Source organism: Pagrus major, chromosome 5, assembly GCF_040436345.1.
Source record: "Pagrus major chromosome 5, Pma_NU_1.0".
In the NCBI taxonomy this organism is placed as follows: Eukaryota; Metazoa; Chordata; class Actinopteri; order Spariformes; family Sparidae; genus Pagrus; species Pagrus major.
Window position 1 is genome coordinate 4,352,681 of NC_133219.1, and position 25,756 is coordinate 4,378,436.

The 25,756-nt window shown below is 41.7% G+C and overlaps 1 protein-coding gene across 2 annotated transcripts in view; it reads left to right on the plus strand.

The window, feature by feature from the left end:
* Window positions 1–15,885: 15,885 nt before the first annotated feature.
* The window catches only part of tncb (tenascin Cb), a 38,787-nt gene continuing 28,916 nt past the window's right edge, over window positions 15,886–25,756 (plus strand). For both annotated transcript variants that reach the window (XM_073466593.1, XM_073466594.1), the window contains exons 1-5: window positions 15,886–16,372; window positions 17,815–19,035; window positions 20,220–20,483; window positions 20,571–20,686; window positions 21,214–21,367. In XM_073466593.1, coding sequence (XP_073322694.1) covers window positions 15,886–16,372; window positions 17,815–19,035; window positions 20,220–20,483; window positions 20,571–20,686; window positions 21,214–21,367 — 2,242 coding nt within the window. The remainder of the gene's footprint in view (window positions 16,373–17,814; window positions 19,036–20,219; window positions 20,484–20,570; window positions 20,687–21,213; window positions 21,368–25,756) is intronic.

Here is a 25,756-nt window from a genome sequence, read left to right on the forward strand (position 1 = left end):
GAGAGAGAGAGTGCGACAGAAAGGTGAGAATAGGAACAGATGGAGACATGCAGGGAATCTACATTTACAGTCATTTAAAACAGGTGCTATACATAGCCAAGCTTTCAACCCATCATCTCATCTAAATGATATCATTACAGCCAGAAGTCATTAAAAAAAGATCTATGCCCCCGGACTATATAGATTTCCTCCCTCTCCCTGGGGAGTGGGGATGAAAATGAATTTAGGCCCCCTCAAGTCATTGAATTTGCTTTTTATCACCCGATAGCCGTGCTACATATGTGCCATTGTGCTGTATATAGGATTAGGGAGGATATTTTCTGCCTGACTAGCTACCAGCTCTCAGCAACAAGATGAGGATCATTTCCCCTGCTGAGAAAAGCTTCACTCAGTCTGGACGAAACGCTCAGCACTCACACCCCACTGATGTTCGCTATGGATCTTCACTCACATACCACCAATCTTTATCAACATGAGGGGCAGAGACTGAAAAAAATTTCTTTCACATAAGTTAGAAAGAAATGTCTTGTTTCCCTGGACCTTCCTCATTAGCACTTTCAAAGTTTGCCCCAGAAGTGATACATCATCTAAAAAGAAAACCAGTATTTGTGAAGGTTTTAATCATTCCCCAACATATTCCCATATAGCAAAGCCCTGTATGATCAGTCTAAGGGGTCATATTTGGACTTAATGAGTGTCACACCATCCTCCACACTGACTCTCGTGGAAGATCTTTTGATGTGCATTTCTTTGAAGTCCGTGTTTTTTTCCCTCAGAATGAGGGGTCGATAGAAGCTTTGTGGCACAGGATTCTCCTGAGCTCTTTGTTCCGGTGTTTATTTGAGGTGGTCCTGCCTGTTTACACCTCATTCTTGAGTGCAGAATGGCTGGTAATTGCAGGCAGTGTAGGTTTGGTACCCCGAGCAAACTCTAATCAAGACATTGTTACTGACACGACTGTTTGAGCGTGTCAGGTTTCTACTTGTTGGTCGCTGCCTGAGCGGTTAAATGGACGAGTCAGTGGCTAAGCCAGCCACCGTTCACCAACTCCTTCAGCATAATCATCACAATCAAACAAGGTAATGTTATTTGTCATTATACAAACTGGGTTACAAATCAAAGTTTGTAATTCCTTCATGCTACACAAACACAGAACATGTTTACAGTTATTATATACATATATACATAAACACGCAGTGCATTTTTTTAATCTGCATTGGGGTGAATGTAAACAGCAGCAACAAGACAGTGATGATAATATGGTTGGTATCTTCACATTTTAAGTTCAACATCTGGGAAACCATCGACTGTGACTGTGTGCGAGCAGCAAGCATCAATGTTGTAAACACAAAGTCCACCTCTCATCCCGCCGTAGTCCTGCACCGTCCTCCCTGGGGTGCTTCAGCTGGTCAGGTTAAACTGTTGAAAGATGCCGTCTGCAGTGATCGCCTCAACGTCTGCTGCTCTTAACCCAAAACATGTGCTTCCTTCTCCAGTGCTGATGAATGTATTTAGGCAATATGTGTAAAAAAACAAAAATGTAGCAAGATTTGAAGGAGCTACTGGCGGCTGCATCAGCATGTGTTGTCATAGTAGAAGAGGTGTAAGTGACAGCTTACCTGCCGCATAGGAGGGTTTGTTTCACAAAACCATCTGAGATGGTGCCGCTAAAAACTGGCAGGTGATCAGACGAACCTACTGTCTATCACCTTCAAGGGCTAACTTCAACCAATCACATCAACAGTAGAGGAGCGCTGCCACCAGCAGAGACAGTTGGTAAATTCAACTCTTACCAAAGCCAGTCGAGAAGAGTGAAAACATCTTTTCCATCAAGAAAAGCCTTCAGTGCTGTGCGTTGGTCTTCTTTCAATGAAACTCTTATGTTCTATAACTGATGCTACAGCATCTGTATTAACCTTTTTTGGGAGCTGCCATTGTTGTTTTTAAATGATGTCACGTCTCTCGCTGGTCTTCACATCTCAACCACACTTGTAGCTGGCAGTAGTCGTAGTGGACGCTGATTGGCTATGCACCTGTGTATCAGCCAGAAGATCATATCTTGAAGCCTGGCACGATGGATTTGCGAGCTAACCTGATCATGTTATCTTGAAAATCTAGCTGCCGCACAGGGTAAAGTACAGCCAAACAGGTAATCAATATCTAATATGTAAGTATAAGTTACATAATCCTACATTTAAGATTTTATATTATATCATACCTTATTTTTCATCCTTTTTATGGTCAACATTTTGTCAGCTTTCTTGAACTGCTTTTCCAAATAACAGCTTTCATTGTGACACCCTTCCTCAGCTGCATATTCTCACATTTAAAACAGCACAATTTCCTACCAAATCACTGGCTTTCAATCGACTGGCGTAATCGCCGGATTTGCTCTTACTTTTTACTAATAGTTGTGCCAAATTCAAGTTAGCATTTCTTTACACTGTCAGCTGTGTTGACCATCCACTTTTACCTACATCTTTTGGAATAAACTGAACTTACTGCCCAGTCAGAGAATCATGTTAGCCATTAACTCATCCGCTACACTAGTTCACCAACTAGCCCAGCGAGTATAATAGCTGCAATGACCAACTCTCTCAATTTGTAACATATTTTTGGTTGATGTTGGTCGAGTACATGATTTTATTATATAGTCAGTGTTTGCTGGGATCTGCACTCTCCTCAGTCACACAAATGGGGCAGAGGTGGTTCCTGTTCACTCCCTGCTTTCAAGTTCTTAAATGCTATGTTAATGCAGGCCCTGCATTCACTCATATCTTGCTTTCCATTGGCTTGCTTGCTGTTATTTGCTGCTAATGGTACACCCCTCCACCCCCACCCCGATCCATCAGCCTCCCCACCCCCTCCCACCACTATTTTCCTCTCCTACTCTCTTTCTCTCAGTCTCTCTCTCTCCTTCTAGCCTTGAGGCGTCCCGTTTCTGCTCCTTCGTTTTCATTCACAATGCTGTGGAGAGGGTGAATGGGTGGGGGGCATTTAAGAGAGCAGTAGGTGGGAGTGGAGTCTGACCGCAGAAGGACTACAGTTTAAGAGAAAGGGAATTCTCTCTTTCACTCCCTCTCTCTCTCTTCCTCTCTCTGCTGCTCTTCGTCTCTCTCTCTCTCTCCTCACTGGCTGCACATCAGCTCTCTAGGTAAGGTAGACTTGAGTAAACATTCTCAGAGAACACAGAGAAGGAGGAAGATGACAGAGCTGTCAGCGCTCTGAAAGATACAGACTGGTGAGAACATTTGTCAGGGCTGGCTGATAAGGCTCTCTTCAGCTCTGCTTCTGCTTCAATTTTCTCATCAGTGGAGAGGCTGTGACCATTGTGTGTGAGGTAAGTCACCTTCTTTACCTGCACGGAGTTGGTGTGTTTGAATGAGAGGAGAATGAATGGGATAATTGCTTAGCCTAATTAAGATCATTTAGGAAATTGAGTAGCATAGCTTGACAACTTAATAACTTCAACAACATGCCACTCTATGAGCTGATATCAAAAGTTTCTGGAGGAATTATTTTCTGTTTTAGTAATACTGACGAAATGCACAGGGTGCAACTAAGAATTAGTCCCATTAGCATTTTTTCTGTTGATTATTAATTGTTTCATCAACAAAAAAAAGCGCAAAAAAAGTGAAAAAGATAATCACTAGTGATCTTCACAAAATCATTCTGTTACCTATGAGATGACTGAAAGCAAATACTCCCATTTGAAAAGCTAGGCAATATTTGCCATTTTTGCTTGATGAATGGATTCATATTATTAGCTGATTATTATAATTGCTGTCAATTAATTTTCTGTCAATTAACTAACTGCTTGTGAACAAGCTGAATGCTGTATTCTTATCTCTGGTCACGAATGTGGGAGATGTTAGCAATAAAGAGATTATTTCCATTCATCAAAGCAGCTTCTGTAATTCTTCCTCATGTTTTACAAGTGTAGACTTCAGAGACCGGCTTAATTTGACTCTTTACTGCATGCACCTGGGTGCCAATTATGTTTTACTGTGAAAGTTTTTCCTCTTGCTGGATATTTTTTATTTATTACCAGAGCAGGTAAAAAGAGTAATGTCTTCAGAGATGGAAGTCTGTGATGATCTACTGAATTATTCTGCCTGCATTAGGGCAGATTAGGGCCGAGTTGTGGTCTGATGGGATAGCATAGGAGAGATGGATACTGTGTGTGTGTGTGTGTGTGTGTGTGTGTGTGTGTGTTGCTTGCCGGAGTAGGTCCAGCTGTACACTTTATGGTTGCCAGCAGACAGTAGGCTTGTGTAACCCAGGAGACAGACAGCTGCTCTGTATTAGATGCTGCTGGTTGGTTCCTCTCCCAGATCTCCAGCATACACACTGTCGGCTGTAAACTGGCAGCTTCACCGACACACAAATAAACACACTGACTGACTGACTTGGAGATGAACTGACTGCTCATCTCCATGTGTTTCCCAGTCTCCTATCTCCAGATCAGCTTCATCTCTTTGTCAGTTGTGTCCCACACAGAGACAGCATGATGATGTTTGGTGGATTAGAAAATCCTTTCTAAGTGTTTGACAGTGGATATATAATTCATAGATCACTGTGAATTTCTTGATTTTTTTCTGACCATCAATTTGTTTGATTTTCACATAAAAAAAAGAAGAAAGAAAATCAAATAATTAATGTGAGCCAATGTAAGTTTTTTTCTAAACAGTGCCCTCTGTGGCCAGAAATGTTAATTACAGAGTGATGGTGAAAGCTAAAATATAGTGTAAGTATCAGCAAACTGACACAGGTGTATCAGTTACACAGCTGTGTAAAGTTTGCCATCATTAACGAACATTAGCTAAAATAAGATACTGGTCATAACCAGTACAAGTGAGACTGTAACAACAAAACCCCAGAGTGTATTGACCTTAGAAAGGTTTTGTGATATTGCTTATGATTTCAACTTCTCAGTTGTAAGAGAATGACTTTGTGTTTTTCTGCTTTCAAACTAGTCTTACTTTAAAGTTTGTAGCCTTAAATCTTATTCTTGCCAGTGTGAGCAAGAAGTAAACTGTGCAGTAACTAGACCACAGTGGGATTCTCCACTGAAAGCTAATGAAGCTGTTTTAGGTAAGCTAGCAGCTTTTAAAGGCAGGGTAAGGCTGAAATTGTTGCAGGTTTCACAGATATACATCCATGAAATGATTCAAGGGAAATTATATCCTCATGGTGCCTGGCAACAGAACCCCAATGTATATTTTAGCAAGGAATGGTTGGATGAAGCGAGGGAGGGAAATGGGTTAGTTAGTGGGCTGGTGATGGAGACCCACAGGATACCAAGGCATTGTCTGCTGGATGGTAATTGTGTATGAGGACATGTGAACACGATGAAGGAGTGTAGCTGTGTTTCAGTAGCTGCAACTTCAAGTTTACTGCAGGCTTGTCAATTCATCTAAAATGCGATTTTTAAAATTTTTAAAATTTTTATTTATTTTTCCAGTTTAATCCAAGCATATCGAGTTTCTGTTCACACAATGATTACCTCTGCACTACATCGGTGCTGTCCGATCGTAGGTGGCAGCAGGGCTTGGTGCATTAATATTTCATAATGCTTTGGCTACACATATGAGTAGCCACTAACAGTGACACTGAGCTTAACGATGAGTGGGAAATTTCCTTTATTTGGACAGCTGCTAGCTCCCAACACTCCTTGTCCCCCAAAGCTCTCTGAGAGGGTTACTGTCTTTAACCCCACTTAGCTCCTCCACTGGTGATTGAGAGCAAATAGTAATCATGGGTTTCAGGATGACCCATGCTGGCAAAACTAAGGAGAAATGCAGTTGTGTTTTGGTTTGACTAAATGGAAGTCATCTTTAATTCCGGCTGATCCAGACTCCCTTAACTGTGTCCTCTCCTTCCCTTCCTGTCCTTTGTCTCTCTTCTTCCACATTGTTGCTGGTTTCTGAGAAATGTATGAGTAGCTTACATCTTATAATTTCACTTTGCTGCCAAGTGCATATGCCAACCTGTGCACCAGACAGTTCTCAATACCTTGAATCTGGCTAACCAAAGGGACATTCACCCAATGAAAGTGAAGATTATGTCAAGGGAAGAGAGTGTGGCATTTGTGGTTTTGGTCTGACAGAAAAACTGAAATCATTGCTTGAAGTATAGATATTGAAATATTTATAATGAGAGTCATGGTTCCCAGAGGACAAAAATCCTACTCACTTTGGTGATATCATGACTTTACCTTTGGCGCCACAGGGTCAAAATCTCATGCCAATGGTATGTATGTATGTATGTATGTATGTATTTATTTATGTATTTAAGTTTGTATGTATGTTTGTATGTATAATGAGGAATCCTGTTTTTTCAAATTCTGCATTTTTTGCCTGAAGTTGGAGGATTGCATGAAAGAGTAGTTTTCTCCACTGGCTTTGCTTTCAAATAAATGCAGGACTTGGAATTTACACCAGTAATGGTACAAATGTCACCACAGTATTTTCCTGTGGCCTACTGAGGCCCAGTCTGATTAGTCATCACCACAGAGACAACAAAGACCTTTCCTCAAAGAAATTCAGTTTTTTAAGCATTCCAGATGGTTTATAATGTTCCTCCAATGTTAATGTGTGATGAGAAAGGAGTGAAAGCCTGAGAGCTGTGGGATCCGGGATGCCTTTGTATTACCCTGCACTCCATTGGAGGCATGAAATAGATGAACACATGTGGTAGACACTTCGTTCTGACACTTTGCCTCCACCAGTGACCTCACACATTAGAATGCATGAGCCATAATGTTCTTGAAGCAAGATGGGGGCCCTTTTGAGAGGGGCAGACAATTTAAATTGGGGGAAATGGTAAAAAACGGGAAAGCCAACGAAGAGCCGACCCCGGGGACTGGGGTCATTAGGCTCATACAAGTGTCTGAATGGAAGGCACTCCCAATTTGGACACGCAACACGCTTCAGGCTTTAATCACAGACAAGGACAAACAGATGTCTGGGTATCACAGCCAACATACTTGCTTCCATCCAGTTTGAATGGAAGTACCAAGAATCCTCCAGTGTAAAGGGCTGAAATATGCAGACTATGAAAGGCCTTTCAAAGTCCTCTTACATGTTTACTCAGCATTTCTTGGACTTCATTAAAAAAATCTAGAATCCAGACAGTTCTGGGTCACTTGGCATGCTCATTGGTTGTATCTTTCAGTCTGTAGGTCAACTGATTCATGCTGTCAGTTTTCTAAACTCCTCGATGTTATGCAGGCTGTGCCACCTGCCACTTCTGACAGACATCTTGGTGACAATCATGCAAAATAAGCCAGCCAAAAGCTCTTTTGAGATTGATTACCTGAGAGGGCAGGTATTAGTTACCTGGTAAGCTTAGACGAGTCCCAGAAGTCGACATCAATACCTCTGTGTAGCATTACAAAACAGGCAGCAGCCAGGTACAAGCCAGATTTTTATAGTTCAAAACATACCAGTAAAGAACAGGCCAGTTGCTTGGCCTCTGGTATTGCTGCTTGCAAATTTCTCGTGAACTGTTCATCCAAACTCCTTCACACTGGTGGATGGACACCTATAGAACTTGAGTTCTAGAGGTACTTACTGTAAATTTGTCTGTTCAACGACTGACTGACTTAAGTCCAACACTGAAGCTCCACCCCCGCTTCTGTGCTGAACGCTTTTCGCTTAGTTATTTAAAATTCATTAATAATAAATGTGTCGCGGGTCCATATTGCACCAAATTCAACAGTGCACGTCCTCCAGTCCTCAGCAATAAACCCACTGAGTGTGAAGTAGATTGTATAAATGGTTCTCGAGATATGTGAAGGACAAACATACAGACATATAGACAGACAGACAGAGATTCCTTCCTCTATAGTTAGATTGCAGTGCAGTGTGACATTTGAAGAGAGGAGGTAGGTAGAATGGAGGGCTACACAATTACAAGTGTGTGGAGAAAACAGCAGGTGGATATGCTGTAAAGGCTGCGCATGAGGCCGTCAAGCCTCCACATCATACAGGGGTTAGGCTTATAAATAGTAGGTCACCAGCACCTAGCATGTTAAAAAGCTCATGAACAATGACTAGCATCCAATGTCTCCATCTGGTCCCAGTGAGAACAGCAGCACAAGATGGAGGCACCGCAGGGGAAGAGCCATAAAGAATATTGATGGGCCTCACGGCGAGCTGCGAGTCAAATCACAATGCAGTAAAAACTAAATGGAGAGTTGACTGTCTGCTGTATGACTGACCCAATGAGCACTCTCCTTCGCTCAATATTCGTTCTCTTCATATCATAGTGTCAAAGTCGGAAATTGGTTTTGGTTGAAGAAATAGAGTTTCTGGCGTGCAGTATCAGTCAGACATGTCAGCTCTGGCTCCAAATCACTCTGGTGGTTCTGTGAGCGCGATAGGGCTCAGCCTTTGCAGAGCGCTCTTTCCGAGTCTTTAGATAAGTGTTTCTGCTTGTATCTCAGATTCAGTCTCCCCGTCTGTCTTATCAGCCATGAACACACGAACCCCCACCACTCCCCTGCTATGTGTGTCATCAGATCCAATGGGGTCACAGCAGAGAGCCAATGAGAGCAGCCTTGGTTTGATGAAACCACTCTTCTTTTCATCCATCAAAAACAGCAAATTACTTATTTCATTTCTGTTTAGCAAGTCAAATTTTATTATTATTATCATCTATTATTATTTATTTTTTACCATGTTGGAAATTTTGAAAGAGAGTTTTGTAGTAAAAATATTCAATATTCAAATGATTTATTGATTTCAGGTCAGTGCCTTCAGTCAGATTTGTTTAAAGTTTGAGGTGAAAGAAATATTTAATTCTTAATTCTTAAAATTCTCTAAACACAGAGAACCGCTGAACAGAAACTTTGTCAAGAGTTAAATATCATCATAGACATTGACAAAGTCATCAGTACGACCACATCAGCCCTGCTATCTCAAAGTGTCACTGCGACCTTGGTGAAAACAATCATCTGGGGCATCCCAAGTAATTACATTCACAGCAAAGTGGAAAATCTAGCAGTGCATCACAAACAACAGTTTCCATTTTTTTTCTTCTTCCTCCTGGTTTCAAGAAAATAAGACTTCAGAGCACTAAGAATTTTTAGTTTAGTTTTGGCCACTTAAGTGTGTCTGTGAACACAATGACATGCTGGATCCTCGGGGTTGCAGATGAACTGTTTAGGGCTTCAACTTATGATTATTTTTATTAATTTAATTTAATTGACTTCAGCTGACAATCAATCAATTATTTGATTAAATATTAAACAATAAGGTATGAGATTTTTTTTGATTGGTTTTAGCTCAGATCATTTATAATGGCCATCCTTGTTGGTCTATAAAGTGTGCTCTGACCTGCAGAGAGGTTTTCTGGAGAAGCAGACTGAGAGGAGGTTTCTCACATTATTGCCATATTAGAACTAAATCCTGCACTCAGTCCTGTCTCAACTGCTCAGCCATTTCCCTCACATGAAATGAGTCGAAACTGATTGCCTCTCAATCTTGTTTTCTAATACTGCATCTCCTCAGCTATTAAGCAAGCCGTTTATAACGCCGTTGGGGTTTTGTGTAGTTCAGCACAACAGCTTTAGCCACATTGGTCATAAAAGGCAGAAAGAGAAAGACCACGTGTGTCCTCCAGAGCGTGAGGTGATAAAATTTGAAAAACCTTTTTCTGTGAAGCAGCAACAACTGCACCATCGATCGCAGTTGACTCAAGCTATAGCTTTTCCTGGAAATTCATTTCTGTGTTTGACGATTATAACTCACAGCCGTAGTGCTGCCCTCAGCAAGTCGCTGTCTCTCTGACTGTGACCTTGGTGGAGATACAGGATCCAAATCAATACTACCTGCTCTCGCTCAGGACATATGTGGCAGGTTTCTCTCACCTTGTAGACAAGCTGAATGTGATAAATATGTTTATCAGCAGATTTCAGCTCTAGAGGATTTGTGGTTCATTGGGATATGAGATTGCACTTTAAAGTGGGATTAGAAAAATAAGTTAATTTATGGTTCTTGCCATGGCAGTAAGTGTCCGTGACTGAGGCCCATTTCTTGGTTATTTTCCCCTTTTACAGTGTGACAGTATATATAGGTGAAAAGAGCCCCAAACAATAACCCTTCATTCAATCCTTGTAACAGCGACCCAGATTTGGATTCTGTACCAAAGAAGGCAAGCTGAGTTTTTGTCATGGGTGACCTATAAAACTAGGCAAGCTTGATAAATTCTTCAGAAATGAAAAGAAAGCATGTGCATCCTATCAGACCTGTTTAACATACAGTTGTGGGACTTGATTTGTAGTTGTAGTCATTGAATATTTACAGCTTTTACACACCAAGTGGGGCACGCTGCTTCATTATTCAGTTTGTTTGTTGTCGACTTATCAGACGGATGCCGCGTTGTCTGTTCAGAGCGCTGCAGTTATCCATTGACAGTTAGCAAATCTTTCTTTTTTTTTTTCGTAAAAGGCACTGACTTCACTTCCATGTTGGTCTGCTTTTAAATAACTTGCCACACAATGCTGTTGTATGGACTGATGACACTGGCCTTCCTTTTGTGCCAAACAAATGACATTTTCTCTACAGAATGATTATATAGATAATGTCTCTGCTCGTCGGTGCTTGCAGAGTAATAGTTTTCTGATTTATCTTGGACCTGCCATATGGTAGTCTCAGCAAAGGTGAGCTACAGTGATGATTGAGTTTGTCTGCATGGGCCCTGGCTGTGTTTGAAAGAACTCTCGAATACTGATATCTGCAATCTTCTCCAGATAGGAAGTCTGCTCATCAATCTCAGAACCAACTGAGAGCAAAACTTGTGTCTAAAAGAAAGCAGACAACAGGAGGAAAGAAACACTGGTGAAGCACTAATCCACTGGGGATTTATTTATTTCCATTGAAACAGCCTAAAGTCTAAATGGAAACAAGATCAATGCTAAGTGATAGACCACTGTAATAAGACGGGCGCTCACGAGGATTTGTGCTGCTGCACTGTCCTGGTTTTACTCTTATCTTGATCCCCTCGGTCCTTCTTTGTGTGAAACAAATGCATTCTCTTGATTTACCGAAGGATTAAGGTTACAGAATTTCACAACATGGAAGCAAAACAAGAAGCAACATCTCAGACCATGCTGGAAAACCTTTGCTCTGGCAAGGAAGTCACTGCTTCGTCAGTTGGTTGGAGGTGCAATGTTTTTTACATTACACTGATGGGAAAACCAGGGATGTACAAGAAGACTTATGTAAGAAGGCACTCTGGATTGTAAATTCTGTTTACGACTCTTTTGATGTTACTGTTTCTTCTGGCCAGAATCCTTTTTGACATATGCTCAATTGAAAACAGGGTCACACTTTATTTTAGAGTACACTAATAAGGTGTTATAAGCCGTACTTTTTGTCAAACTGGGCAAAAACAGAAATAATACGGTCTATTTTAGACAGTTAACACACACTGTTATACACTAAGTAATCTAATAAAGACGTAATAAGCCATCATTTTTATTAAATTAGGCAACACCTAGAAATATGTTCTTAATTAGAAAAAAATAGTGTGATATCCTAACTAACTAACTAACTAACTAACTAAAACACAACAAACTGAATTTTATATCAAATAAGGTAAAAACTATTAGTATTATCTATATTTATATCCTCATTATAAACCATACACCTAAATACCTAAATCCCACTGTAATTAGAAACTGCATACAATAAGCTAAAATGTACTATACTTTGACACTACTGTACTGAATTATAATCTAATTCGAAACCAAATAGGAGATCCTCATTCACTATTACAAACTACTTCACAAGATTATGCAACAAGAAATCAAATGCAAGACCATATCAGACCCAAAGTATATTAAGTAGACATTATTTTAGCCTTTCTACCAAATAATACTGTAGACAGCACACCTAATGCTACCAACATGGCTTAATTAGACAACACAGGCTGATCTGACAAATGCAGTGCCATATTAATAATGACATTGGGCTTTATATTTGGGCTTTATTTAACATAGTTTCACTTTATTACAGGGTCATTTGTTGCACACAACACATCAGACCACCTGTTGGTGGTTGTACAATTCTATTTATTCTGACAAACATTTGCAGTAACATGTAAGTTTAAACAACAGGATAAATCATCAGCTATCCTCTCCTCAGTGCGTGACTGCATCTCTCCAGCCTGGTGGGCCGACATCTCATCTGCTTGCAGCGGGCAGTCACTGCAACTGTGGGCCCAGGCTAATATCTGGGTCGGGGTCAGTCTCCATCATCTCATGTGCAGGTTGATTTGCAATGACATAAAATGTTATTGTAGCTAAATCCACGAGGAGAGCAGCAAATAATTATGTCCACTGTGCCAGTCACTCTCACATACTCACACAGGCCTATGTCATCCTTTGTTGTTATCTTGATGATGAAGTCTGTTGTATTCCACCACGACACCTACCGAGTCATTAGCTTAGAGTTAGCTTGTAGCAGGAGCAGCCCACAGCAAAGAGAGAATTAAAACAGGTGCGTTTGTGGCACATACAGTTAGCTTGTTAAGCCACAGCAAAGCTCACGCTTTGCCCAAGTTGAATCTTTAATTAATTAAAATGAATTTGATACAAATTATGGCTTATTACATCTTCATTAGATTACTTAGTGTATAACGGCGTATGTTTAATGTCTAATATAGACCATATTTTTCTAGTTTTTGCCTAATTTCATACAAATTATGGCTTATTAGTGTACTCTAAAATAAAGTGCGACCAAAAACAGTACAAAGACAATATATTTTATGTTTTACCTCATCACCATTGATTTTTGTAAATATATGCTTTTTCTGAATTTGATGGCAGCAACATGTTTCTAACAAGTTGGGACAGGAGCAACAAAAGACAAAAGTTGTGGAATGACACAATATGGTACTTAGCCAATGACACATACAGATTTGTATCAGTGGTTTGCAGAAATGTTAACATTTAATCCTGGAGACTGGGCTGGCATTGGTCGTTTGGTCACACACTTAAAATGCTTTGTTAAAGCTTTCCTCTGTTTATGACGAGCAACTGTATTAGGCTGGAATATGTCACACCAGGCTACTTTAATCCTGAAACAATAATTCTGTCAAATTAATTGAACATTCCTGACAGTGGGAGATGTATTCCCCTTGAAACAGACCCTAACTGGATCTTTAGCTCACCACTGTGGGAGGTATACAACTCAAGTATTTCCTTAGCACTCATTCACAACAGGGTAAATTAGATCAGTTGCACCAAATTTGTGTGTGCCAGCAGGTTTCCACTGGTACCTCACTTTCGGCCACAAGGCGGGCAAAAAGCTTTGCTGCTGTTTGAGAAGCAAGCTATAGAGCAAAACCAAGTGAGGGAATAACAAAGCAGCAGCAGTCAGATTGTATCAAGTCCATGTCTACAGTGCCAGCAGCCAGCTGCATTAGCACAGTGCCAGGGCCACAGGGTGCTCATGAAGGAAGTCCAAATAGAGGGATCAGCACTGTGTTTCTCAGGGTCACACTCAGATTCTCTTATTGTGATTAGTCTGCTTCATATCAAAGAGTAATAGGTGGCAGCTAAGAGGAGAAAAGGCCAAATCAGAAGTTTTCTCTGACTCCGTGGAAGTATCTTCTCTTCATCTATTTCTGAATAAAGCAGAGTTTTGCCAGAGCCACAGATTTTCACACAAAGCCTGCTTTGGACTCTCAGGGTTGCCTCGCTCAGAGATCCATGTGGAGAGCAGCCAGCCTTCAAAGTGAGAAAGCCAACCATCCGCCCAGAACTAAAACCTTAGCAGCAACTCAAAGCAATTTTATGGCTATTTTGTTGATTTAATCCCTAGTTTGTGATGCTTGGGCTCAGCAGTGTGACAGTATTGGTGTGTGTGTGTGTGTGTGTGTGTGTGTGTGTGTGTGTGTGTGTGTGTGTGTGAATGAAGGGGGGTCCAAGTTCCTCAATGCTCCTATCAGCTACATTAGCAGTTTTACACTCTACCTATCATGGAGGCGCTCATCCTTGCCTGTCTAATCAGGGGGCAGGGGGTGGGTGGGTGTCACCAGGGGTGAAGCCGTGGGATCCCTCCAAGCTGAGCTCATCTGTCAGCTTGCCTAATCACATGTGAGGCTGGGATGAGGAGACCAAGCTTCTCTTCCTCTTGGAACATTACCTGCTAACTGTCAGCCTCCTCGTCCCTGCACACATGACAGATGAAAATGGCCAGCAAAGACCTCCTGTGTTTCTGCTGCATCCACGTCAGTGCCATTAAGTCAGGTGTAGCAGAGAAAATGAAACCCCTGCTTACATATTCCACCACTGGGTTGAAATTTGCTGTGTATGCCTGCAGTCACGCATTTTCATGTCTGCTACCCAGACATTTTCATGTTGGCTGCTGAGAGCTGCTATTAACCTTTCGAGCAGCCGAGGCACACACTAGTTTTATTAGAGGCAGGAAATGATTGGTGTCAGTTTCTCTTACAAGGTGTGGTAAAAAAAAAAAAAAAAGTGAAATTGAATAAACTCAGGCTGAGCCAGACACTTTAAAAAGTCTATTGCTGTGCAAAGAATCTATATTCATTATTTTTGCTTCCCCTTTTGGTTCCTGTGCTGGCAGGCCAACAGTTTTACTTTTATCATCATCTTTTAGCAAATAAATACCTAGAAACCTGATTATTAGAGAAACATGCTTTAAGAATGAACCAACCAATAATGCTAAGATCAAAAGGTTCCTTTATGGTTTCCACAACCTCAGCACATTTTTCCAGCAGACCTTTTAAAAGAATCATATCTCAGAAGCGTTTGGTGGAAGCAATAAGATTTGTGTTACAGAAAGAAAAGAAAACCCAGTGGCTGTCAGGAGAGCAGACCAGGAATGCTGACCTGCCAGTTTGCAGGTAGCAGAGAAGTTTGTGCAGACTCTGTGCTTTTCAGGAAGCCCACAGATGGTCTAACCATACACTGGTATTATTCTGTCAGCTTGGATTGTGGTCTGGACTGCAGAGCAAAGAGGAGGCTCTCCACCATGCAGGTGTTGCTGGGCTGTTTGTGGCAACCTGTCTCAACGTGATCAGAAAAAGAAAGCTTCAGGTCTCCAAGGTCACGTGCCACCCTTGCTGTAATTGCTGCTCTTGGTCCTCGGAAGAATTGTGAAAAGAATGCCCCAATGTCATCTACTGAGTGTGTGTCTCCTCCACTGAGAGCAGGGTGGCTTAAATAGGTCAGAGGCAGCAACAGGATTGGAAGTGGTCTTTTGTTAGGGGCAATAGAAGAAGGTTAATTGCTTTTTAGTGGGATACTATAATATTTCAGTCCGGCTATGGTCCCCAGTGTGGATGCTTGTGTCTGTGGTGGGACTATGGTAATGAATATATCCTGTTTGGCAAGGGCAAACCAGAAAAGTGAGTATCCAACAGAATTCTACATGGATCGCTCTGTTGGATGTTTTCCACATTTTTTCTTGATTCTGGCGGCCCCTGTTGACAAAGTGAAATGACGTAAACTTTGTTTTAGTACCGTACCACCAGACTACAGAGCAGCTGTTTTCCTCAGGCTGTGAGACTCAGACTTATTCTCAGCACTACGCCATAAAATTGATAAAATAGTTTTAATTTTATGGCTCTTCCAACTTGGAGAAGTCAGAATCCGATCTTCCTGCTGATGGTCTGATTTGCTCATGAAGGTCAGACATCAGTATTAAACTGAGACTGTTTCATAGCCAGTTAAAAACGCCTTGTAGTACATCTATGAAGAACTATGTGTCAAAGTTGGAAGCCCTGAAAATAAATTCTCAAAATGAACCAATCTTCCTCATTTTCCTTTCTTTTAGGACAAGAACAGCTATTTGATATCTGAATAGACCATATTCTGCACTCAGCAGCTACTTCCACAGAAGCAGCACGATGGGGCTGAAAGGCTTCCTCCTAGGCTGCATGACTGTAGCCCTGCTCCTCGAGCTCTCCACTGCTGGCCTGGTCAAGAAGATAATCCGTCACCGTAGAGAGGCTCTGATGCCCAAGAAAACCCAGGAGAACCTCACTCTACCCCACCCTGACCAGCCAGTAGTGTTCAACCACGTATACAACATCAATGTTCCCACTTCGTCCCTCTGCTCCGTGGACCTCGACTCGCCCGGAGGGACTGAGCTCAAACATAAGAGCCCCCCGATGGACATGCAGAACACCGAGCACATGGAGCACACAGAGGATGGCGACAATCAGATCGTTTTCACACACCGCATCAGTATCCCCAAACAGGCATGCGGCTGTGACAACCAGCTGCCAGACATCAAGGATATCCTCAACAGGCTTGAGATGCTGGAGTCAGAGCTGTCCAGTCTGAGAGAGCAGTGCAACAGTGGGGCAGGCTGCTGTGGAGCTCAGGTTACAGGTAAGTCCATACATTTCACTGTGTATGCTGTTGTACTGTAGTTAATGTGATTCAATGGCAGTGTGTTTATGCTGTAGAATATGTACAGTATATTGGTATATAATATCTTCAGTCAACTCAATTGAAATGTATTTCTGAAGCGCTAATGTTTGATACAAGTTCCTCTCACTGCCAGCGCGTCAGCAGCAGCCTAGTCACAGCAACTCTACAAATGTAATTTTGACGCTGCAGTTACCCCTCCAAAAAAGTAAGTTGGGGGCTGGTTGAATGGTTATACACAGGACTTTCTCCATTAGAATGGGGTACGAGTCCCGTGTGTGATCTAGTGTGAAGACTGATTTGTTTTTTAAGTAAAATATTTATTTTTAACTCAAAGCATGATCTTTTCCCTAAACCTAATCAAGTTCTTTTTCTGCCTGAACCAAACCAAGCCATGAGCATTTGGCAATATTAATAACAGTCCTAAAGTCATAATATGCTTTGTTTGTTTGTTGCTTGGTTGGTTGCTTTGTCAGCAGGATTACACAAAACTACTGAAAATATATCCACGAAACTTTAATGGAGGATGGGTCTCAGCCCAGAATAGATCCCATTAAATTTAGTGCAAAGCTGGATACATTTCTTTAACAAGCACAAACATTTTTTGACATTTTAATTTCTCAGGAAATGAAATGGACGGTGATGAAAAAAAAGATCATGTGTAATTAAGTGGCTGGTATCTATGAGAGTTTTCAAAAGGTGACTGGTGGATTGGGCGGAGGTATGCCCTTTTCTGAGTGTCATTCTAATTTTAAAAGTCTAACCAGATGTTGCATATACTGTATATTATTGCTAACTTGACCGTGGAGCCCTTTACGTGCAAAACTGATGAAAGAGGGGTCGGTAGAGTGTCATAGGTTGAAGCTTAAGACCACTGACCAAGCTGCTGTATTTGGTGAATTGGTCTTTAATATTCAAATAAGGGAACAAATGCAGCATGATGTAAAAGCTGTCACCAACTGTCTGTATTTTACAGTACTGCCATTCTGTTTCCAAAGTATAGATTAAGTTCAAAGATTCTTTCTACTTTTTATGCAGTCATTGTTTTCCATTAATTTTACTACAGTAAGGAGTATCAACATCTATGGACTTGAAAATAGACAGATAGATAATATACTATGAATATTTTGTCATCATCATTTGTTGTCAGTCAAATGTGGATGCAGTTATAGGCATAGACTTTATTGCTGTGTATGCATAAAAAGGACCTTCTCATTATCCTTGTCAAGATGTCTAAATTTCTGAATTTCGACAACATGCAAAGCTTTGAGGCAGCTGTCTGTTAGTAGTGGGTTGTCCGGCCATCTGCCAACTGCAGTGGGCTACCAGATGACGAAAGTGGAACTCTTCTGGTGAGTTGTAAATCTACTACCACTTATATTTTCTTTCTTGCCCTCCTTCAGGTGAAGTATCCACAAAGCCCTACTGTAATGGCCGAGGGAACTGGAGCACTGACACCTGCAGCTGCATATGTGAGTCTGGATGGAAGGGCCCCAACTGCACTGAACCTGAGTGCCCCAATGACTGCCAGGACCAGGGCCGCTGTGTGGATGGCAAATGTGAGTGCTTTGAAGGCTTTGGTGGTGACGACTGCGGTATTGAGCTCTGCCTGCTGGACTGTGGTGACTATGGCCACTGTGTCGAAGGCTCCTGTCTCTGTGAGGAGGGCTTCATCGGTGAGGACTGCGCCCAGACCAACTGCCTCAACAACTGCCTGGGCCGAGGACGCTGTGTGGACGATGAGTGTGTTTGCGACAAGCCATGGACGGGCTTCGACTGCTCTGAACTCATCTGTCCAAACGACTGCTATGACCGCGGACGCTGCATCAACGGCTCCTGCTACTGTGATGCGGGGTTCACTGGAGAAGACTGTGGTGAGCTCACTTGTCCTGGCAACTGTAACAGCCGTGGCATTTGCCTGAATGGCCAGTGTGTGTGTCAGACCGGCTACAGTGGAGAAGATTGCTCAAAGCTCACCTGTCCCAATAACTGCAATGAAAGAGGCCATTGCTTCAATGGGAAGTGCATCTGTGATCCAGGATTTGAGGGTGAAGATTGCTCCATCCTCTCCTGCCCTGACAACTGCAGCGACAGAGGCCAGTGCATTAACGGAGAATGTGTATGCGATGTTGGATACCAAGGTGAAGACTGTAGCGAGCTTTCATGCCCTAACAATTGCCAAGACCGGGGGCGCTGTGTTAACGGACAGTGCATTTGTGACAAAGGCTATGCCGGGGAAGACTGCAGCATCAAGACCTGTCCCAAAAACTGCATGGGACGTGGAGAGTGCGTGGATGGCAAGTGCATGTGCTTTGTCGGCTTTAAGGGAAAAGACTGCGGTGAGCTGACCTGCCCTAATGACTGCCTGGACCGTGGTCACTGTGTAAACGGACAATGTGTTTGTCATAAGGGTTTCTCTGGTGAGGACTGCAGCGAGAAGACGTGTCCCAAGAACTGTCTTGATAGAGGTTACTGCGTCGATGGCAACTGTGTGTGTTATGAAGGTTTCTCTGGGCTGGACTGCTCCATACTGACCTGCCCAGATGACTGCCAGAACCAGGGCCGCTGTGAGAACGGAGTGTGTGTTTGTGACGAAGGCTTCATTGGGGAGGACTGCTCAGAGGGTAAGATAGACCTTGCATACATACTGTGCGGCTTTCCACTGGTTCATTACAGAGTTTTAATAGCATCAGTTCTTAGACGTGTCATTTAGGTCCTACAGGAGACAAGATTTTATTCTATGGGTACCGTGGTGAGTACTGGAAAAGTTAGAGACTCCAGATGGTGGCTTTAGTTTGTGTTCCACAAAAGAATTCGTAAACCAAGTCTCTGAAAGCTCAAAGATCCCAAATTGACTTGAAAAGATGTTATTTACACCCTCAACACGCAGTCGAGCTCGTGCACCCACTTCAGAAGATGCGAAAAACATCTTTTCAAATTAAAAATGATCAAATCCCTGGGGCTTTCAGAGACTTTGATTATGTCACACAAGCTGTTTTAAAACAAGTCCCCATCTACTTCAGTTGTTTAAGAGAATGCTGCAACGCTATTTTTCGGTTAAGCTCCAGAAATGTTTTCTGGACTACAGAATTTCACCAGACTTTCTATTAGCTTGGAGATGAGAAGATGATGACTAAATGTTCACTTTTGGGGGAATTGCTCCTGTAAAACTGACTACAGTAAATTGATGATTTGGTTTGTATTGTAGACTCAGCTTTTTTTGTAAAATCATCATTGTAAAATGATGCAAATCGGAAAGCAGCCCTTAGTAAAGTATGAAGGTTGAATCTACGGCAAAGGAACAGAAAGTTCTGCAGATCTCAGGTTGCATTTCTGCTTAAAACAGTGCAATTTGTGTGCAAAGGCTCCAGAGCAGAGAACAAGCAATGCATGAAAATGTTGATGGTAACAACACGCTTGTCCTGAATTTAATATTAAATCTATTGCATATCACTGAACTTGCTATCCATTGACATGGTTATAGATTCAATTTATGTGGGAAGTTTGTTTGTTAATAAAAACTATAATACTAAAATACTCAATTGCCAATATAATAGCAGCCTTCAGCTGCATTTATTAAATGTTTTTGTACTCAACCTGCAGATTATATTTTCTGCAACATATGTTTAAATAGTCACTTGAAAATCAGTTTCCAAATCTATGATTGATCAACTGTCACTTGCTGTAAAATGTATTTAGTATATACCCATTGGCACATTTCCTACCATACAGTGCTTCGAGAAAACTCCTGTTACTATGTTGCTAACAATTTAAAAATTTGGATACAAATGATTGATATTCTCCACAGTCTCACCACCCAAGGACCTGACTGTGGTAGAGGTCACCCCAGAGACGGTGGACCTGTCCTGGGAGAATGAGATGCGTGTCACCGAGTACCTGATCACATATGTACCCACTGCCCCTGGAGGTCTGGAGCTAGACATGCAGGTTCCTGGGGACGTGAAGATGACCACTATTCGGGAGCTTGAGCCTGGAGTGGAATACCTGATCAGTGTCTACGCCGTGCTCAGCAACAAGAGGAGTGTTCCTGTCAGTGCTCGGGTGGCTACACGTATGTCAGTCCTCTCTGTGGTAGTTTATAAAATGCAGTGCATAATTCTAGACAAAGTGTAGAGTTTTGCTCTCTGCCTGATCCCAGATCTGCCAGAGCCTGAGGGACTCAAGTTCAAGTCAGTGCGGGAGACATCAGTGGAGGTACAGTGGGACCCGCTGGACATTCCCTTCGATGGCTGGAACATCATCTTCAGAAACACAGTGAGTCCTGGCTCCCTTTATGTTAAGAGAACTTCTGTAATCCCGGAGGTGGTTGAACTCTAGAGCTTACCACAGCCTCTAGCATTATACACATTTCCCTCTTAGTCAAAACAACACACAACCCACTACAGACCCCCTACTTCAAATTCAGTATTTGCCTAATGTGCATACATGAGGTTCAGGGTGAGTATCCTGTGGAAAATGGTTATTCAGGCCAGAATGCAAAAATACAGCAGTTAAATCTGTTAGCATGTCCTGACAGCTCCAATGACCATACAGCACAGAGCAAGTGTTTAACGCTTTATTTTCCTTTTTGAGTGCACATAGAAACTTTCCAAACAGTGCTGCTAGGATCTGCACAAAGCCACACACTATTAAACACAGTCCCCTGTCAGCTCTTACTAAGTCCAAACGCCACCCAGACTACCATTATGTATGATTTGGCAGTTTTTTTCCTCCCACTCGACACATTATGCCAGGACTAGTCTTTGTAGTAGTTGATGACTGGTGTTTTTCGGTGCTGGCAGAAAGAGGAGGATGGTGAGATTCTGAACTCGCTCAGCCGTCCAGAGACCACCTTTGAGCAGTCGGGCCTGGGCCCTGGCCAGGAGTACGAGGTCAAACTGGAGGTGGTGAAGAACAACAAGCGTGGTCCGCCTGCCTCCAAGAACGTTGTCACAAGTGAGTGTACACATGCACGCTGCTAACTGGCTTATCATTCTATTATTTTAGACTTACAGGATGGTGTCATTTCAGCAGGGTGTACATAAACTTAATTTGCAATGGTTTCTCTAACTGAACCCTCCACTGCATTAATTAAACCTGGGGACTTTGACATATAAATGCACATCTGTTACATTCAAGCCCTCGCCAAATGAGTTCAGATAATGCTGATTAAGCCCCGCATCACCAAGTAAATCTCTGTATATCAGAGTTTTTCAATCCGATGTCTGTGGCAACATTACTGCACTGGTGCAACAGTAGTGATGCATTTCACATCAACCAGCAAGGACTGGCTTGCCAAAGCTGAAGGGTGGGGGAGCAATGGTGGTGATGGAGTAGGCTACAGTAACCAGGAGTATGGTGGACCCTAGGGTAAAAAACCTACGAAGCACCCAAGTTTCTGATGCTCCTGATAAAAAGGAAAGTCTTTGTTTAGATCAAGATTTGGAGGCAGCTCTCCTGGAGGTGGGGGAGACCTGTAGGCATATGTCATAAGCAGTTTGTGTAATTACTGTAATTACTTTTCTAATGATGGTGCTCCGGGCCTATGCAGTAGAGAGTTTAATTGTGCTATATGAAATAGTTTGCAGTGGAAATCTTCATGCAGAAGAAAAGAGATGGGGGGTGAGATAATGAGACAGATCATAAGCATTGTGAATAAATCGTATGGCCAGGACTGCTGGTCTACCCAAGCTTATCAATCATGACGATTACTTTTCCCACTATGACCCCATTATAAGCACACGATTTTCAGAAACGTATTCATACATTGAAGGAAGGATACACCCCTGATGTATGAATTCTAGAAAAGCAGGACAAGATTAAATACTAATACTAAGCATGAAAGATATATATCAAACTAGAATGGCAAACAGTAGAGTGCATACCTCTGCCAAAGCCCAACTGTCCACTTTTGTACTCACTCAAAGATAACAGCCACCTAATGTAAATAGACCAGATTTTTTTTCATTAGGATTCATGCTTCATTCTCTGAGAAAAAAACCCAAAAATGTCAAAAATGCCCCATCTCACAATGTTAAAGAAAGTGAGAAATAAAATCCTGGATCCGTCCCTTTATCTGGATCTGCACCAAAAGGTAATGGGGTGTATTCTGGCCAGGGACTCATCCATCCAAGTTTCATGGAAATCCGTTCAGTAGTTTTTGTGTAATCCTGCTGACCAGTCCAACCAAACGGACACGGGTTAAAACATGATTTCCTTGGCAGAGGCAATGATTGTAATTTCAACCTCTTAGTATCAATCCTAACCATTGTATTCAAACACAAACACATTTGCGGTAGAAAAAGCCTTCTTCACCATTCTGAGACATTGCTGCTTATTGAGTTTTTGAGAAATAGAGATCATTGTGGAATAAATTGTCACTTAAGCTGTCAGCATTAATGCAAAAACTGTTTGTCACCTTCAAACCTTATAGGTTCATTGGTTTCTAAATCTGGGTTGTTCATGTTGCAGCACCAAACAGAGTATTGAAAACAGCCTGACGTGTCATGTCAGCCTGACTGATTAGCTCATTAGATTTCATTGCTTTGTTGAGATTTAGCACTGGTAGTAAAAAGAGATATGGATTTCCAACCCAATTGGCAAGTTATGAGATATCTCCATAGCTCCGTCAGGCCATAAAACCCAATGGTTCATAATACTCTGATGAATTCAAGGCTGGGGATCAATATAAAAAGAGAAAACACGGTTGAATTCGTGACTTCACCTGCTTGATCAACCACCAGGCTATTTTTAGGTGTCTTTTAGGGTTAAAATATTGCTCCAACTCTTGTTGAGGTTGTTAAATGTGTATTTTCTTTAAAAGTAAGCCTCAGTGGCTGGCTTCCCAGGCTGAAACCTAAATCTGGACTCAAACTGGTCTAGCTGTTACCCCTGGGAGACTTCCGTTTCAGCAAAGGTGCAGCAATGTTCACCACATTCAGCACTAAATTTAATAAATGGCAGCTCTGTCTAGCAGTGAGTCAGGCCAATTCTATGCTTATTTATGGTGTGAAAATGGTCAGCACTTTGCCAGGACAAACAGAAGTATGCATGGAAATGCCATTTGAGGCCTATCATCACCTTTCTTATGCACCCAGCAGAAAGTGCAGGGCTGGTAAATTACAACATGAACTAAGTGTAGAGCACATCAAGGTGCTTTTTGTTGAATTTCTGCAGTGTCATCTGTATACATAACATAATAATAATAAACTTTATTTATAAAGTATAGTATTGTATTTTAGGAAAACTCATTTTTTTAGTCTTTAGTCTGCAGCGCAACAGGTAAATTAGGTTTTCTACCTATTGTTATTCAAAGTGTAGTGATAGGGATGAAATAGAGATGATAATGATTAATGATTAATCAATGAATGGCCGTTAAGAGTTAAACAGATTAAAAATGTGTTAAACGATAATCAGTGATGTGCACAAATACATAAAAACTATCTTGTTACAAATAACAAATACTTGCGTATCAAATATATCAAAATAAAATCCAAAATACTGGTATGAGAAATTGTAATTTTAAAAATAAAAAAAACATTTGATACAAACTGATATTATTACATTTTAACCATTTAGTAGCCTCGGTATGGGTTTGATTTTGTTGGGCCAGTTGTTGAATGGCGACAGACCGGAGCTCTGCAGTTAAAATAAAGTCATTATTTTGTGTTATTTCATTACGTATTGCTCCGCTCCTAATCTAGCCTGCAAACACTTTTGTTATGGTAAAACTTCCAACATATTTCATATATTATTAATGATCGATAATGATGACCATTATTAAGGCAGCCAACTATCAATAAAAGAAATTGCTTAAATTTTGCATCTCTAATATGAAAGCATCAAACATGCATGTAAGATGAAATGTACACTTTTAAAAACATTATTAGAGAAAGTAAATTAAAGTGTACGTATGCTGCGTGGCGCATGGGTTTTCTCCCCGGAAGTTTTGGTAAACAAACATTGTGATTGGTTCCATTCCTTTAGGCACATCATCATTCCTTATGTCCAGCCATCTGGCAGCAGCATGTCTCTATCTCGGATTAAGTGTCTCTCATTAGCTACTGACTGGAAAGTTGAAAAATTGATTCTGTGTAATAACAAGACAGTTTTGTCATATAACAATTTAAAATGAGATGGTGTTATTACAAGAGATGTTTCTTGATTTAATTTCAATTGCGGTAATAACAAAAAAAATTAACTGTGGCTTCTGTTATCAGAAGGTCGCTGGTTCGATTCCCCCTGCCCCTTGGGCAAGATACTGAACCCCAAACTGTTCCTGATGTGCTGGTCGGCACCTTACATGGCAGCCACCGCCATCAGTGTATGAATTACTGTAAGTCGCTTTGGACAAAAGCGGCTGCTAAATGCCTTAAATGTAAATGTATGAATCTCTTGTTATAATTAAATTCTCTTTTGTAACATAAAAAAGAAATCATGAAATCAAAAAGGATTAGCCATTTTACACATTGACATTAAGAAGTGATGGAAAAATTGGGCATCATTAGAAAAAAATGTCTGTACATTTTGACCAAAAATTCATAATGAATGCATTTTGTAAAAAAAACCTTGTAAGATGAGCGTTTTTCATATCCACTGTTAACGCATGCACTCATGCACACATGTATGTATGACCACGTGTCAGCGCTACTTGGATTATGAGGTTCAGAGTTCTCCGTGTCACTCAGACTCTCTTAATGTCTCTCATTACACCGGCTTGCGGGTGCGTACCGTGGGATTTGCATGCTGAGGGGGTTTTGTGTGAAGCGAGCCCTGCCACTCTTCCCCCTCTCCTTCCCTTCCAATCCAACTCACCATGTGTGGGAGGCACCCGTCAGTCAAGCAGCCAGGCTAAGAGGGACGCTGGCCTCCCAGGAGGATGGTATCGTGACACCCGAACGAGACACTCGCAGCCTCCTCAGAAGACAAATCTGTGTTAACCTCAAATGCAGATTATTCATTTTATCAGTGCTGTACAGAGGGTTGACTCTCCTGAAGTTGCTTGCGTGTGACAAATCTGTTTCAGCAGCGGTGGAGAGGAGCCCTTCATGGGGCGGGGAGTTGATCTGTTAATAGTTTCAATAGCCTCGTAAATGCAAGAGGGCTGTCACATTTTTCAGCACCTGCATTGCTGAAATGACTGTATTGTCATGCATATAACAGCCTGACACTCTATGCCTTCACACAAAACCAACCCTCCTGACTCAACCATGTGCTTCCTACCTTCATGGTCTATGGTGAGGGTTCAATTTAATCAACGAGTAGAGCAGGGCACCAACACTGCCAGTCATATAACCAAACCAAACAAATTCTTGCTGGAACGAAATTAAACTTAGACACTAACAC